At 42.7% G+C, this 17,901-nt stretch overlaps 1 protein-coding gene across 1 annotated transcript in view; it reads right to left on the reverse strand.

The window, feature by feature from the left end:
- The window catches only part of GNA14 (G protein subunit alpha 14), a gene marked incomplete at both ends in the record, with an annotated part of 88,065 nt that extends 72,805 nt beyond the window's left edge, over positions 1 to 15,260 (reverse strand). The window contains one exon of the mRNA XM_084278312.1: positions 15,140 to 15,260. Coding sequence (XP_084134438.1) covers positions 15,140 to 15,260 — 121 coding nt within the window. The remainder of the gene's footprint in view (positions 1 to 15,139) is intronic.
- Positions 15,261 to 17,901: the final 2,641 nt, after the last annotated feature.

Here is a 17,901-nt window from a genome sequence, read left to right on the forward strand (position 1 = left end):
TTACAGATCTCCTTGAGACTGGCCCTCATGAACTGTCAAATGTTCAAAACCACAACCTGATTAGAGCAAATGTTACTCGTAGAGAACTGCTGAGCTCCAAAATGCCCAATAGCTCTTCCAAAACATAATAATTAAAAAATACAACAGTATTTTCCTCAGAAGTTAAGGATATAGTGTCCTAATCTGTTCCAAAGCAGTAAAATATTAGACCTCTATGATTAGATTAATACATGTTCTTTATGTTAGATGCTAATAATATCAATACACAATCTCCCTATCTCATCTGGTTTCATAGCTCATAACTCAAAAGTGTCTGAATGAAAGTTCAAACCAAGGCACTGAAATACCATATCACCATCATTCTCCATCTATACCAAGTACACCAGAAATAATGTTTTGCATTTATGTGTATACTTCCAAAGTCTAAAGTGTGAAATACTTTAGATACATGACTTGCAATTAAAACCCCACAAGTAATAAGAAGGTTTCTCTGTTTAGTCTGCATTTCAGAGCACCAGCTCTTTCTCCTCATAGCCAAATAAAATACTTGAGTAATATGCAGACCCCAAAAGATCCCTTGATTATCATTCCCAGTGTTTAAAATGGGATTTTCAAACATCCAGGTACTGAATACAATTAGATCATGAAAACTGCAGTATTAAAAGTATGGGGGATTACCAAATTAAACATTTTTGAAGACTACATTGGTAAAGAACAAGAATAAAAATCAAGATGAAATAGTGCAGAATAGAACAACTTCAAATTTAAAACTATTTTTCTAGTTTTACAGAGTGAAGTACATTTCATGAAAAAAAAAACATAATCTGCTGCATTAAATTTAAAAGCACTAAATAGCATACTTTGCATGGAGAATAATAACGGGCTATTTTATGTTAAAATTAAAAACTATTTTGTAAGAAACTGCTGCCCTTTAAAAACATAGCCATTACATGATTCATTTTGTTTAAAAAAAGATGTACCCTGAAGTAAAAAAAAACCTCTTGTGTCACTTGGACATCTAAATTCACTGGTCCTGCTCCATGGGTGTTACACAAGACATACTCCTTAGTCTGTAAGAACTGGCTTTAATTCACCTATCTGGAGTTTCAGCATGTAAATGATTTCAAAGTAAGAGGTGAAAACAGGTGGGCAGGTCTACTCTAAATGAACTGCCATCCTGATATTTTACAGGGCCTCAACTATTTGCATGGGAAATGACTGATTTAATATCAGGAGCAGACTGCTGGTCTTCAGGTCAGCTCATAATTATAAGCAACCTATCTGCTCCCTTTTTCCTTTCCCCTAACAGTAAGGACTGGACGTTTTAGTTGTCATTCTACAGCAACCTGACGATACAGCCATACTGGGAAGTGACCACACAGCTATAGTCAGGCTAAGAGAGTTGGGCTTGTTCAGTCTGGAGAAGGCTCCAGGGGGACATTATAGTGGCCTTACAGTATCTTAAGGAGCCTACAAGAAAAGCGGAGAGATACTCTTTACCAGGGCACTTAGTGATAGAATGAGGGGTAAAGGTTATAAACTGTCAGAGGGTAGATTTAGACTAGATATGAGGAAGATATTTTTCACTTTGAGGCTGGTAAGGCCCTGGCACAAGTTGCCCAGAGAAGTTGTGGCTGCTCCCTTCCTATCAGTGTTCAAGGCTGGGTTCGATGGGGCCTTGGGCAGCCTGGTCTTGCGGGAGGTGTCCTTGCCCGTAACAGCGGGGTGGAACAAGATGATCTCAAAGTTCCCTTCCAACCCAAACCTTTCTATGATAAGGATGGCAAAGAACTGCACTGTGACTGTGAGAAAGATAGACAGAAAAACCCCACAAAAAAAAAAACCACCAGTATGCTAGTACATGTGGTGAGTAAAGGTCTAGCACCTCTGCTCCATAGGGTTGACAGAAACTCCTCCCAGACGTAGGTTTGTAAACTCCTTGTCTTTACATCCATTACGCCAGCATTTAAGAATTTCAGCTGGAAATTAGGGCCCGTATGCATCTGTCAACTAAGAAACACGAGCTCCTGCTGCGGAGGTGACATCGCGCAGTGTCACAGAAGGTGCTACCACAGAAAAAATGCAGGCTGACGTGTGGCTTTCGGATTGCCAAGTAGCAACAAAACAAAGTTAAGCATAAAAGCTTCCTGCTTTGGTAATGAATGCCAAGATTTTATACAAAACACATTTTCATTTCAAACACAAAGCTAGGAATTGTGAAATGGATATGTCCTGGGGGCTAAAATGAGCTGTTTGGCCTTTCCTACCAAAGAAAGTACATCAGGTTGAGAACTTATCCATAATCATAATATATATGTTAAAAGCAAGTAAGTGCTTGGCACAATTACCTTGGAAATATTTAGGTCCAAAATGTATTTACTTATAAATTGTTTGGTTTGTTTTGTTTTTTAAAGAGGCTTATTTTCTGACACATATTTTTATTCCCTTGAAGTGTTTTGCTTTTCAGTTAGTGTTTCATGCAGTTCCCAACCGGTAGCTAGCTACAGATATTTCCAAGATGCTCTGCATAAAGTTGTAACGTTTTTTTTCAGCAAAAGATGGGCACAAGTACAAGTACTAGGAAAAGTAATCACATTTAAAAGAAATTAACTACAGGAAACCAGGGACTAGCAGTGAAACCACAAAACATTACAAATATGCAATACATGTAGAAACCCATTCTTCCCTTTAATTTAAACATTATTTTACAATGATTTTTCTTCCCTAGAATACCTTCATTTGCTATCTTCAGACTGAAGGTATCTCCAATAAGCTACTTCAGCTCCAGCTCAACACTAAGAGAGAAAAAGGGGCCATCATTCAACTAATACTTTCACAGAAGTAATTGTCATTTCAGTGCTGAATAGCATTATTAATGAGAAACCCATCAGAACTTCAATTATGAAATAGCTCAATGCAATTCTGAACTTTAATAATTTTTTTATCTTATATTAATATTCATTACAAGAATACTCAATTTTCTCTTAGAAAGTTGGAGTATTGTTTTGAAAAATAATTCTGTAAGCTGAATCCAACTCCCTAATGTAATCAAATTGATTCCTAACATAATCACAATTTCATAATGATGAGAGAAGATAATTATAAAGAACAGGAGTGTCATTTCTGCAAAAAGGTTTCAGCAAAGATCTGCTGACCTGTGCTACTGTTGTAGAAAACATCCTATAATTGTATGGAGGGGATAGTTTTCAAGAGAAAATCCTGCAGTATCTGCTGAGAACTCTGTCTGCAGGGAGTGCATCAGTGCTTGAAATAAATATGCAATATGACAGACAGCATTGTCTGCAATGATACCTTTTTTCTACCCCCAGTGAAGTGAAAAACACAGGACATGTTTTCACATTGAAAGAACCAATTCTTTCCAAAGCTAGAGAACTTCATTCCCCTTACAATTTTTTTGCGTAACTACAGGTTTGGGCTGACAAAAATTGCAGGTTAAATAGAACCAGTCTAAATACGTTTGACAGAGGTTAATTTGAGTTTAATTTAAAATATATACGCAGTTCACCACTAATACCATGTGGTACCGTAGTGCCATGATACGGTCAGACAGCAAAGCCAACTCAAGCACCAAGACAAAAAAAACATAGGAATTAATTTTCAGGCACAGGTCATTCTCCTATTTACAGTTCAGAAAGCTATCTAGAGAAAGCTAATCAACCCTGTGTAGTTTGATACGACGAGTCCATTAGAAGAGCATGAATTTTAGAAGAAATGTAGGAAATAGTGACTATTCAATCAACTAGGAGAGGATACGTTTTTTGAGAGGACATTTGAGAAAACAGAAACAAAGGTCACAGCTAATGAAGCTGGCCTTTACATTTTGATTTTTCTTTAAGAGCATGTATACTTGATTTGTACTATTTAAGAGGCCTCAAATTCAATTTTCCTAAAATAAAACTTAAACAAGATGTTAAACACACCATCAAATCTTGTCTTGTCTCTTTTTACTTCTTTTTTTTTTTTGCACAAAACCTCATAACTTGAACATATATGAAACATGATGATTGCTGTGCTAAGTAGGCTGGAAAATACTGCATAACTATCTTTTTGTCATTTAACATTTTTTCACACTGATTTTGATAATATTTTCTTTAAATGTACGTGTTTTAAGTTCTCTCTCTTTGCTCTATTTTCAACCCATGTATCAGTTAAAAATTTTGAAACAGAAGTGATGGAAAAATAATTTCAAAGTTTCCTGTGCTGCATTTATTGCTCTGTGTTAACTATGCAGTAGTGGAAACTGGAACATCCAAGAAATTATATGATTCTATTACTCTGATGTAAATAGACTCACATTTAATGGCTTTTTTATAACAGGCGTTGCCACATTCATTTTTCAGCTGTATCTTACAGCACTTTCAGCACCAACATTGCAAACTGCTTTCCATAGAAACTGATGGGAGACTTTGTAAGCATAATATTTCAGATAAATAAAAGCAGATTACTGTCTCTATTTAAGAAAGAAACAAAGAGATCAGTCAAAACACCAAACAATATATCTGAGAAGTAGAAAAGGGCAAGGGCAGAAAATTGCACCCTGATAAGCATAATGAAGTGTTAGCTTACTCTTTCAAGAAATACTGCAAATAAAGTTATATGTACAAAATCTTCATTAAAAAATTAAAGAGAATTTAATACATGGGATAAATGTGAGGCAAAGCATAGTAACTACAGAAAAGCATGAACAGACTACTCAAAGGCCACTTAATATCAAGTTTAAAATACATAATCAAAAAGAGTTTGTCAGCTACTGCTAAATTTCAGCAACTAAATACAACCGAATTTTAAAATTTTTAACTTTTTTTTTTTTTTGGAGGGGGTCATCTGCTACGCAAAGAAATCAAAATCTTCAAGTCACAAGTTAGATCAATTTACTGACTCAAAATAGGGATTTTACTTGGGTAAAATGGATATTTAACCGTTATTTACCAGTAATTTCTTTCCTCAGATTTCCTATGTGCTTTATTGTAATCAGATTTTGATTTTATAATGAGATTTTATTTACTTGAATCAAATTTTACTTGCTAGGCATAAAATCAACATCTATTACTTGGACATGTTTTCCATTTATGTAGCAGGGAAAAAAAAGGTGACTGTGTTGAAACACGGCAGACTTCACTATGTATTTTTTGACAATAAAGTGTGTTTAATAGTAGCTATGTCCTGTCCCTGGAGCTGTTCAAGGCCAGGTTGGATGGGGCCCTGGGCAACCTTGTGTAGATCCAGGCTGGAGGTTGGTGTCCCTGCCTGTGGAATGGGGGTTGGAGCTCTATGATCCCTGGGGTCCCTTCCAACCCAGACCGTTCTATGATTCTATGATTCTATGATTCTATGATTTTATGAATCAATTAAGATGTGGAACAGCTACTATTAAACAATTAAAAGAAGAAAAAGCAACAGGATATGGGCTCCTCACCATAACAAGGACATTGAGGTCCTCGAGTGAGTCCAGAGAAGGGCAACCAGGCTGCTGAAGGGCCTGGGGGGCAAATCATATGAGGAGCAGCTGAGGGAGCTGGGGCTGTTTAGCTTGGAGAAGATGAGGCTGAGGGGAGACCTTATCACCACCTACAACTACCGGAAGGGAGGTTGTAGAAAGGTGGGTGATGGTCTTTTCATCCAGGTGACAGGAGATAGGACAAGGGGAAATGGCATGAAGCTGTGCCAGGGCAGGTTTAGATTGGATATTAGAAAAAAAAATTTCACTGAAAGAGTTGTTGGGGCCTGGAACAGGCTGCCCAGGGAGGGGTTTGAGTAACTGACCCTGGATGCATTTAAAAAAAGGGTAGATGAGGTACTTAGGGATATGGTTTAGCTTAGGATGGGAGTGGTTGGACTTGATGATATTAAAGGTCTTTTCCCACCTTGTGATTCTGTGATATAGCAGTCCTTGCCTTATTTAGGTGCTTTCGTTCTTACCAAGTTATTCTGGAGGTAAGATGGAAGGTAGCCAGATAGATATAATTATGAATATTACAAAGATCATTAAAAACTGGTAGGTCATCATTTTATCAGATCTAGTTCAACTATACGAGCAAAATGTGATCACAGTATTAGAGGACAACTTATTAACGTATTTGAACAGTCAAACAGGTCATTCTCTTGGAAAGGGTTAATATTGAAGGCATAACAAAGACTGCACGAATCACAGCAAATTAGATAAAATGAACATGTGCTATTGGGTTTGCTACATGCAAATGAAATAATTAATTGCTTTGTTCACCCTGTCACTGCTACTCAGAGAGAAACTCAGCCAAGAGTCAGGTTTTAGTTTTCACCCTGTAGTTAGTTCCTCAGTACTTCAAAATCAAAATTTGCTACATGTAAGCACCAACGTTCATTTACATTAGCGCAGTGCCCAGTACTTCATGCATCGTGTTCCGGCATATCGGGGAAGCCGTGGAATCCTGAGCACTTATTTTAGGAGAGTCCTTGCATTTCAGTTTCAAAGCAGAAAGATATACTACTCAAATGTACTTCTCTCCACTAACACATTAGGCAAAAATAAGTAACTGCTACTTCTACAAGGAACAATGAAGCAAATGAGGTGAAGAAAGTGATCTGGAGCCAATCCTAACACTTACTACCTAACACGGGATTTAATAGCATTATCATAAATGCAGTCTTTCTCTTCTAGAAGGGTAAAGATGTTTACGTTATGCTGTTCACTAACATCCCTTTTAAGAAAAAAACTATTAATTTCAGAAAATTCTAATTTTGCCTTGCCTATTATGCTATTATTTCCTTTGGAAACAATGTCAGATGGATGAAATGGAAAAAAAACCTGAATCGATGATCTTTCTTTATGATAGCAGCCAGAGAAAAAAAAATAATAATTCCCTTATCCTGTTCTGTTGCTTTCTCCAAGGAACATGAAGAATGAACATTAACTATCTTGGAAAACCATGGCATACCAAAAAGCCAAAATGGTTAACAGTGAGATGTCACTTTGTAGAAATTACAAGGATGCCACTTCATCCCTTTCAGTGGATTACATTTTTGGGACCTTACAAAGGTAGCAAACTGTCTCAACAGACCATGTGGTCATCTCTTCACTACTAATCCCTTCCCTCCAAAAATAATGCCTTGTGGGTTCTGTATACCAGCGAATACAAAATCAAAGGCAACAAAGCCATGTTATCATTTGATAGCTACAACATACCGTTCTCAGAGATAAAATCCAATTCAGCTGAAATTACTGTTGTCACACACACTGATGTGCAAAACTCTGAGCAAAGGTTTGAGTTAGTTTGAGTTGTGAATTATGTGTGGTTTTGTCACCCAGCATCTTCATCCAGGGACCAATCTACCTTCAGCCTTGAAAAGTCAGGTTCTCAATATTAAGGCACATTGAGTTTTTCTAATTTAAAAAAGGATGCTACCTTGACCCAACTATCTGTAATGTGGTTCAGAAATAATTAAGATTTAAGAGGCGGTTTTATACTGTTAGAACTGTTTTTACATATGCTTACATTATCTCTGGACTTCATGATGCCAGTCAGCCATACACAATCTAAACAGTTTATAAATATTTTGGCTACTGAAATTGATTTGTACCAAGTATTTGCTGAGATTATCTTCTAAATAAAGAGATTATATAATTTAATCTTAGAAATATAGTACACAATCAGAATCTCAAGGCAAAACCAGCACTTGTTCATTGCATCAATTTTCTCTAGAGTCAAATTTGGGAATCCTGTGTTAACAAACTACTAAAACATAATGAACAAGAATTAATGACATTCATATAAAAAAATAATTCTTCCAATTAATACAGCTTCCTCTCTTTTCATCTATTCAAATTAGATTAGTCTTACACTATTTCTTCTTGGTTTTAATTTTCAAAGAGATAGGAAAACCCCCCAAATTTACCAGGTAGTTAAGCACAGGGATTCCTCATGTTTTTATAAAATACATTCACAGAAGCCAGCACAGATATAGTGAATGCATCTGACAAAGGCAGACAGACAGCGTGGAGGAGGAAGGCTGCAGAAAATCATGCAATTATTATCAGATATGCTCTCATGTCCTAGGATATAAGCGCTCCTCTGGCACACCTATCTTGGGAAGATAAACCAGGAGCCATTATGGCCAGTTAACAGTGAGGAGCTGAGGCACAGCAGTAGATTTTCTCATGTCTGTATTTGCAATGAGCTAAGGAGTGGCACAGGCCAAGACGCTTTGACTGTGTCCTCCAAGACTACATGATGTTCAGGTAGAGTCATGCCCACAGATTAACTCAGCTCTCTCTCAGCCCTTAAGGTTTTCACCAGCTTTTCATTCACCACAAACAGATCTCATTACTGACAGTAATAAAACTGATGCATAAAAACTACATACAAAATTGAAGAGTAAAATGTTTTTGGCAGTTACAACCCAGTGAGGGCTACAACAGAAAACTGACAAACCAACATGCCAGGTCACTATGTGCCAAGAAAAAAAATCCTATTAACTCTAGATGCTCAGTCCTGCCTCCTTGAGAGTATAGTAAATGCAAAGATGTTTATTTCAGATTAATTTATACAATCTGCTGGTTTAGATTAACACTGACAGACCTACGAAGGACTTCAGTAAAATGGACTCTACCATCACTAGACTGATATGGGTATATATATATATTTCCTTCCTCCGTATCTTTCTGACTTAAGCAAATTCAAATCAGTTTCATCATAGAGGGGATTTCTTACTCCTATGCCGCTACTCAGAAATAAAAGTTGTATTTTACCATATCCATGGATGTCAGCCTGCTCAGTGTCATAAAAAAAATTAACCATCCTGACACATCCAGACCTTTCCTGTTCTCAGAGAGGTTAATTTGTGCTTCCTGTAGAAAGGTAATTACTTTTTTTTTTTTTTTTTTAGGAAACAAAAGGTTCAAAGACATGTCTTGCTACTGCAATGAATACCACAAAGTACTTCCTCTACCTGTGTGGAAATTCACAGTTCAATACAGTGTTTCTGTCCACACACACAACTATAAGTGAAAAATGTAGGACTGGAGTATTTCGTATTAGATTGTAGCCAAGTATTCTTTGGAAGTCATCTTTTTTTTGCATAACTGGGAAGACAGATCCCATAGAAAGACTCTGTCACGTATTTCATACCTCCACAGAACTTCATGCAGTTAGAAGCCAGCCAAAATCTCCACACATTTGCTCACTTTCTCTCTAAATATAGGACACTTCTCTAAGAAACGCAATAAGCAGTGCTGGTCAGTTCCTTTACTATCTTAGAAGCCCCAAAGCAAGTCGTGTTCATTGTTCAGTCTTAGAGCTTCATGATTTCTTCTGTTAACCTTGTTTTAAATGGGAACATTGTTACGTGACTACAATATCCTATGCATGACAATAAAGCTTTCAGTAAAGCCAGAGTTTATTTTCTGCTGTTTCTCCTTAAATTGGAGAGAAACAAAGTGGTCCACAGAAAACCCACAGGGGATACTACCAACATAAACTCTTCCAGGTGCTTAAAAGAAAATGAAGGCCTACAACAGCATGTCTGCCAAAAGTAAAATCTTATTCCACAAAAATACATCATAGTCTTGTTTGGTTGGAGGTATTCCTACTTCCAATTAGGAGTCAGTGTACTGCCAGCCTACCATCTTTACATCATTTCTTAAAACTGCTGTGGATTTCCACCAGCACCTCTCTCATAATACAGGTCCTAGAAAGAACAGATGTTCTATCTTGACATGGCTTATCACAAAGAACTGAATCTACCTTCAAGCACAACCCTCTCCACAGCATTGTGTGTTCATAAGAAGCACTATCTTTCCCACGCTTAGAGGTTTTACACTTACGTTTTATTCACAATCATAAATTAAGCATTTACTTACAAATTATTATGTCCCCTTAGAAGCTACCAGGAAAATAATACAACATTTGTCCTTTTAGCCAGTAAATTTATTTTGTTTTGGTTTCATTGTTTTTTCTTTAAAAAAAAACTTCCTCCAGGCCACGCCTTTTAATGAACAATTTAAAAGGGGTCTTTACTTAGGAACCCATAATGCAATGCAGTCCATTCTACTGAAGTACTACAGAACAACCTGAGCTCTAGCCAAAGTCTGCAGTCACTGTCAAAAGGGAAACCCTGATGTGTTTGACTGGGGGTGGGGGGGAGGAAAAAACCACAAACAAACAAATCAACAAAAACACCTCAATAATAACCACCACAACCCAGAAAGTACAGAACAGCAATTGAAGGTTAACAGTGAAAATAAATGTTTAAAAAAATAATAAGCAGTGATTTTCCAGTATACTTCTCAAGAAGACTCAAGATTTCAAAATATATTATACCGCCCTTTGTGACCACAACACTGTCATGCATGTGCATGGGGACAGTAAAGAAAATAAAACCACTCCTTTCCTTCAACTTGGAAAACAGAGGGCTGAAGTGGGATATAACAGGACTGTAAAAACAGAAGAGGCATGGGAGTGAGTGAGTAGGCATTGACAGCCTGCTGACTGTTTCAAAGCAAATATTAAGAGGTTTTGAATAAGAGGCCAATCGAAAACGAAAGGACATGTTTTCTGACACGGAACACGGGTAAGCTAACCTCCTCCTGCCACAAAATGCTGGTGACAGCAGAAGGATGGTAGATAAATGCACAGAAGTGGAATGCAGCAAGAGTTGCTGAAAACTCAGAACACCCACGTGGCTCAAGGAAGCTCTTGAGGCAGGAGTAGTGGGAAGTTGAGGGTACAGACTAGGGAAAGGATAGAAGTCATGTTTATGCCACTCTTGCATCATTCATGGCACAAAACTACAAGCTTCAAATTTCATCTGTAAAGTTTATTTTCAATATGTGGAGTACATGGCTACATCAATGGTCAAAAAACTACCTTAATTACTACCATAACCAAGTAACCTTTCTTATACTATTACATACATGGGTAATGTCCCACCCAGGTCAGATAAAATTTTAGTTTGTTGTAACGGGTACTTTCCTCCAAGACCTGTAAGTACTGCCATGGATAAACGTCTTGTAAGGTCTCTCCTTTGAAAGCATACTGCTTCTTTGACAGATTTACAGTCTCTTTATATGAGTGATAAATATTTTTACTTCACTCAAGGTTCTCCTTGATGGTTTTGCCCTGCAACAAACAAATACAGCACTTTTTAAAGAAGGAGAAGCTAAGATCCACAAGATCCAGCGAATGAACAAAGAGAGTAGTAAAACTTACTTCTGCCTTTTCAAGTTCATAGAATCACAGAATAACAGAATATCCTGACTTGGAAGGGAGCCATAAGGATCATCAGGTCCAAATCCTGGCTCCACCCAGGGCCAATCAGGTCAGAGACTGTGACTGAGCGCATCATCCAAATGCTTCTTGAACTCAGCCAAGCTCAGGGCTCTGACTACTTCCCTGGGGAGCCTGTTCCAGTGCCCGAACACCCTCAGTAAAGAACCTCTTCCTAATATCCTTTCTAAACCTCCCCTGTTGCAGCTTCATGCCATTCCCTTGGGTTCTATCACTCGTCACCAAAGAGAGGAGTTCAATGCCTGCCCCTTCACTCCCCCTCATCAGGCAGCCATAGATCATGAGGAGATCTCCCCTCAGCCTCCTCTTCTCCAGGCTGAACAAACCAAGGGACTTCAGCCTTGTAAGACTTCCCCTCCAGACCCTTCCCCATCCTTCTTGCCCCCCTCTGGACACTAATAGTTTTGTGTCACTCTTGTACAGCACTGTTGTGGTTTAGCGTGTTGTGGTTTTAGCACAGGTGGCTTCTACAAGAAGCTCCTAGAAGCTTCCCCTGGGCCCAACATCAGCAACAGTCACAGAGCCACTGTGAAACATATTTAAGAGAAAAAAACCTCTAGCAGCCATTTTTTGCTCCAGAGAAGGGAGTGAGAAGATGTAAGAAACTGTGCAGGCAGAGTCAGTAAAGAGGAGAGGGAGGAGGCGCTCCAGGTGGCAGAGAGATTCCCTGCAGCCCATGGAGAAGACCATGGTGGAGCAGATTGTCCCCCTTCAGCCCACGGAAGATGATGGGGAGCAGAGACACCACCTGCAGCCTGTGGACAGACCTATACTGGAGGAGGTGGAGACGTATGGAAGACACTGTGACCCATGTTGGAGCAAGCCCCTGGTGGGACCTGCAGCCCACAGAAAGAGAAGCCCTCATTGGACCAGATTTGTTGGGGGGATTTGTGACTCTGTGGGGGGCCAGGCTGGAGCTGTTTGGGCCTGAGAGACTAAGAAACATTTAATGATTCTATGGCTGTGCCCCATAGAAGTGACCTGTGCTGGGGTAGCTGGTGAAGAACTGAAGCCCCATGGGAGAGGACTCGCATTAGAGAAGTTCGTGGAGGACTGTCTGCTGTGGGTGGGACCCCATGGTGCAGCAGGAGAAGAGTGTGAGGAATGACCCCCCACCTCCTCAGCTAAGAAGGAAAACAGCTCGTGAGGAGCTGACTGAAACCCCCATTCGCTGCCTCCCCATGCAACACCTGGGAGAGCGGAGGGGAGAGAAATCATGACTAAAGTTAAGCCCTCAAAGAAGGGAGGGTTGGGGGGAGGTGCTTTAAGATCTGGCCACCCTTCTCATTACCCAACTGGTGTCACTGGCTGTGCAGGGCAGTGTCATAAAATAGAGAGTTTTCTTCCCTTTATTCTGTGCTGAGTCTATTTTGCCCATGGCGCTGATTGTGGGATGATCTCTCCTCGTCCTTATCTTGACTCCTGAGCTTCTCAATACATATTTTCTCCCCTGTCCAGCTAAAAGGTGAGTGATAAAACAACTTTGGTGGGCATCTGGCCTCCAGCCAGGGTGAAACCATCACAAGTACTCAAGGTGAAGCCAAATTATAGTGTTGCCATTTTAAACTTGGACTCGAAACATTGTAATAGTCAGGCTTGCCCTCAAAACAAACCAATATTCTCATTTGACTTCATGGCTAACAGGGACTTGGGATTTTATTCTGATTTCTCCGCCAAACATACAGCTTAAGCCAAAAGTTTTCCTTTGAGAGAGCTACAAAAATGTTTTCATCTAAATAACTCGAGGACTGGAGAAATCCAGACTCCAGAATGAACCCTCTTGGGGCTCATCATCCATGGGCTCTCCCCACCATGACTCAACCATGTTGACCAAGCTGTCCACAGGAATGCAGACAGGAGTTACCTAAGGACACCACCCTCAACTAGAAACTTCATCTCTTCTCCGATACGAAGGCATACAAACTTTGTTTCTAGATGCAACAGTTCCTTATGATTTGCTGCATTTGCTAGGTTCTATCTTTCTATTCACTTCCCTGGTTTTTGTTTTTTTTTTTTTTTTTTTTTTTTTTTTTTATCACAGTAAGAACCTGCTGTATCTTATTAAAAAACCCTGTAACATTATGGTTGATCCCAAACCATAAGTATTATTAGTATACTTTGCTTTCTGTTCAACCAATCAACCTGTCCAATAATTCTTCCAATCACTGGGCACAACATACAGTACTCAGAGTTGTACACTGCTGTATATAGCTGGAGAAGGGGTGTTTTACAATTATTTCAATATGAAAAAACACAGAGTTTTTTCCTTTGTGTTTTTTTTTTTGGGGGGGGGGGGGAGGGGGTGTGTTTGAGTCCTATGTTTTTTCAAAACACAGTGAACTGTTCCCATGCTCACCTGTTTTCCTGGGAAAAACAGTAAATGAGTACAGAAAAACACCCATGGTGTTTTCACTTAAAGCAAAACAACGCTGCACAGTATGTGATATCCCAAAAGCAGAGAAGAGAGTGTGAAAACAGTAACATTTAAACGGCTTAAAGGGAGAGCATTGCACTGAAAAGTAAATGGAATTAAAGTCACTTCACAATCTTTAAAAACACCAGCAGCACAGAGAAAACATTGCATTGCAGTAGCTTTTAAAGAGACAGGTATTATTTCTTACAAATACTAACTGCAAAATCCAAAATCCAACAGCATCAGCCAACCACAGGTTTCTACACAGGTAATAAAGGCAACAGCAAACCCTGGCACCGAGGGCAAGTCAGTATTTTGGGTTTCATTGAAATTTTTTTTGTAATTCAACATGGAGAGCAGCTTGTTTAAACCTCGTTTCTGACCAACAGCTTTACTCAGCCTTCCTAAAAACTTACTCTTTGCTGGCTGGCTGGTTACTTGGTGAGGGACATTCTGCAAGCTGCGATATCGCGACACGCCTGCAGCAGAGGTGGAGGCAGAGTGTCAGCACCGGTGCCGGTAGCGCTGGCTCACTGACCCACTGCGCTACAGCCAGGCTTCCCAGGCACTGGTTATCGCAGGGGGAAAGACATTCCCACACCGGGAGCTCTGATACCTGAGATCTTGTGCAACACGCTGCTTGGGCATAAACCGCTGTCACAGAAGAGTAATTATTTCCTAGGCTGACAGCCTCACGACTGTGTATCTATCAGGTGGTTTCCAGCCCCTTTCTGGCTTTCAGCCCCTACAAGGGGCTGAGTTCCCCGGCTGCCCCGGGCAGCATCGGAGCCGCAGAAACTCTCCCCATCCACAGGCGTGTCTGCCATCTGCATGGAGCGGCAACAGCTGGAAGGGCTTAAAGGTGTCAACTGCCTCTGCGCTGCAGCTGCCGTCGCGTCGAAGCGAAGCAGCACTCACGGGAAAGAGCGGTTTGGTGTGAAGAACTGCGCACCGGGAGAGTTGTTCCGAGCCAAAAGCGTGCGGCTGGGCCCCGGCAGGCTGCCCCTGCCCCTCCCGGCCCCGCACCCAGAGGCCTTCAGCGCGGTGCTGGGAGCACCGGTGAGAAGCGCCGCGCAACTTGCCGGGGCGAGGCGTGCAAACGCTGTTTCCTGAGCTTGCAGTTACGTCTCGCTCACCACGCCTTGCCACAGCATCGCCGCACGTAACGCCACGGCCTCCTGGCAGCGCCCGGGCACGCCTGGGTTGGGTTTCTCTCCAAAAAAAACCCGCCCAGGCGGCGGCAGCCCTAGGCGCAGGGGGTGAAAGCCTGCCGCTCCTCCCCAGCCCTGCTGCACGCAGGGTAGCGCCGGCTGGAACTTTACACCGGCCGCTGCCTGCACCGGCAGCAGACCTCCAGACCGGGGGAGCCCCGCGGGGACGAGCTGTCCCCACTCTGCAGGGCAGGCGGGCGGGCAGCTCGGCGGCGGCGGCAGCCCGCACTCACCCAGCAGCAGCAGCTTCAGCTCCCGGCGGGCGTCCCGCTTGTCCCGGCGCAGCTGCCGCTCGATCTCTGCGCTGATGCGCTGCGACTCCTTCTCCTCGGCGGTGAGGCAGCAGCCGGCCATGGCCACCGGCGCCTCAGGCACCCGCCGCCGGAGGGGAGCGGAGGAAAGCCGCCCCCCAGCCGCGGCGAGGGGCTGCCGCCTTAACCCTCCCGCCGCCGGAGGGGCCGCGGGGCCGGAGCAGGCAGGTGCCACCTCCTCCTCCCGCCGGTTGATGACTGCGGGCGCGGCCTGGCCGCCGCTCCGGCGGGGCGGGAACGATCCTCCCTCCTCCCGCAGCGCTGGGAGCTTGGGCAGGCGGAGGGGGCTGCGGCGCGCAGAGGGCCCGGGACGAGGAGTGAAGGGAGCCGGTTACTTCACGCCCACAAGAAAACCCCCGAAACAACTAAAAACCCTCCCCAAAGCCGCACGCCGCCGCGGGAGAAAGCGAGGAGGCCTCGGGGGAAGGGGACGCTGGCTGACAGCGGGGCGCGATCGCATCCTTTCGAGGCCGCCGGGGTGGGTGTGGGCGCAGTAGCGACCCGAAGGCTTGGTGCTGTGAAGTCCTTTCGTTCCCTTTTCCCACCTGCAGCCTCTGCGGGCGGAAGCTATGGAAGGCAGGGGACACACGACACGGGCATGCCCGGCTGTGGTCCCGTCTGGCTTTCATTTGGCAGGGTTTGAGTGGTTTTGTTTTTTAAATTATCTGTATTTCACTACTGGGTTACATAGTTGAGTGAATCTAGCATTTGACTGAACTGGTGTGTTTTCCCACCTGAGCTTGGTGTGCCTCAGAGCAGCGTTAGCACAAGGCTGCTGCTCCCTCCTGATGTCCCCGTAACAGTTGCTCGGCTTCTGCCTGCCACAAGTGTCTGTGGTAACTCAGGCTCTGGTGAGGCTGCACCTTGAATACTGTGTTCGGTTTGGGGCCCCTCACTACAAGAAAGACATCTGTCTTTCTGGTACTGCCTCCCATGACATCCTGATAGCAAAGCTGAGAGAGCATGGGATAGATGAGTGGACAGTGAGGTGGGTTGAGAATTGGCTGTCGGACCGAGCTCAGAGAGTGGTGATCAGTGGAGCAGAGTCTGACTGGAGACCTGTGACTAGCAGTGTTCCCCAGGGCTCGGTGTTGGGTCCAGTCCTGTTTAATATCTTCATTGACGACCTTGATGAGGGAATAGCATCCACCCTCAGCAAGTACCCGATGATACAGAGCTGGGAGGAGTGGCTGACACGCAGGAACACTGCGCTGCCATCCAGAGAGACCTGGAGAGGCTGGAGAGCTGGGCAGGGAGAAACCAGATGAGGTTCAACAAAAGCAAGTGTAGAGTCTTGCACCTGGGAAGGAATAACCACTTGTATCAGTACAGGCTGGGGGATGACCTGCTGGAGAAGAGCTCTGTGGAGAAGGACCTGGGGGTCCTGGTTGATGACAGGTTGGCCATGAGCCAGCAGTGTGCCCTGGTGGCTAAGAGAGCCAATGGGATCCTGGGGTGCATCAGGAGTAGTGTGGCCAGCAGGTCAAAGGAGGTGATCCTCCCCCTCTACTCTGCCCTGGTCAGGCCCCACCTGGAGTATTGTGTCCAGTTCTGGGCCCCCTGGTATAAAAGGGACAGGGATCTCCTGGAGAGAGTCCAGAGAAGGGCTACAAAGATGATTAAGGGCCTGGAGCATCTCCCCTGTGAGGGAAGGCTGAGTAAGTCGGGACTGTTCAGCCTAGAGAAAAAAAAGACAAAGGGGGGACCTTATTAATGTTTATAAATATCTTAAGGATGGGATGCAGGGTGAATTGGCCAGCCCCTTTTCAGTGGTCTGTGGGGACAGGACAAGGGGCAATGGCTGCAAGGTGGAGCACAGGAAGTTCCACACCAATACGGGGAAGAACTTTTTCACAGTGAGGGTGACAGAGCCCTGGGACAGGCTGCCCAGGGTGGTTGTGGAGTCTCCTTCTCTGGAGATATTCAAGACCCATCTGGACACCTACCTGTGTGATGTGTCCTAGGGAACATGCTTTGGCAGGGAGCTTGGACCTGATAGTCTCTTGAGGTCCCTTCCAACCTCTGCAGTTCCGTGATTCTGAGGTAGTAGATCCTTCAGTCTAGAGGTCCCACAGATTCAGGGTTTTGGTTTTTTACCCACTTTTTCTGCTTCTGTTCTCTGGGCAGAATCCTCTCCATGGCCGTTTCAGGACACACCTGCTAATGTAACACTACATCGTGCTCCATGTTCCAGAGTCTGAGGCTCACTGGCAGATTTCCAAATGATGGAGAATACATTTCTCACTCTACTGAAGGTCTGCAAAATGAGCATATGATTTAAATCTATTTTCAGTGTTCTTTCAGGTGGACAAAGCAGGTTTTTTCTGTTTGATTTTTTTTTTTTTTGGCTTTTGAGGGGGAATTTGTTTTTGCAAGGGGGGAAAAGAAACATTTACTGCAAAAGAATTAGTTCCTCAGGTTTTTATTAACAGCATGTATGCATGAAAAATTAATCTATTGAAAGTTTTTCTCAGTTTTGCTTTCTCTGTGCATGTGTTCAAAGTTTCCATGGAATTTCATGTTTTACTTCATCATCCTCCTATCATTTGTTTCCCCTCTGTTTTATTCTAAAGAAAACAAACCTTGTAATGATACTTAAACTTTTGAACTTGCAGAGTTTTAAATGCATTTAATAACATGCAACGAGCTTTTGACTCAAAGTTTATGCAAAGTTTAGTGATAGA

This window comes from Gallinula chloropus (genome assembly GCF_964237585.1).
Source record: "Gallinula chloropus genome assembly, chromosome: Z".
In the NCBI taxonomy this organism is placed as follows: domain Eukaryota; kingdom Metazoa; phylum Chordata; class Aves; order Gruiformes; family Rallidae; genus Gallinula; species Gallinula chloropus.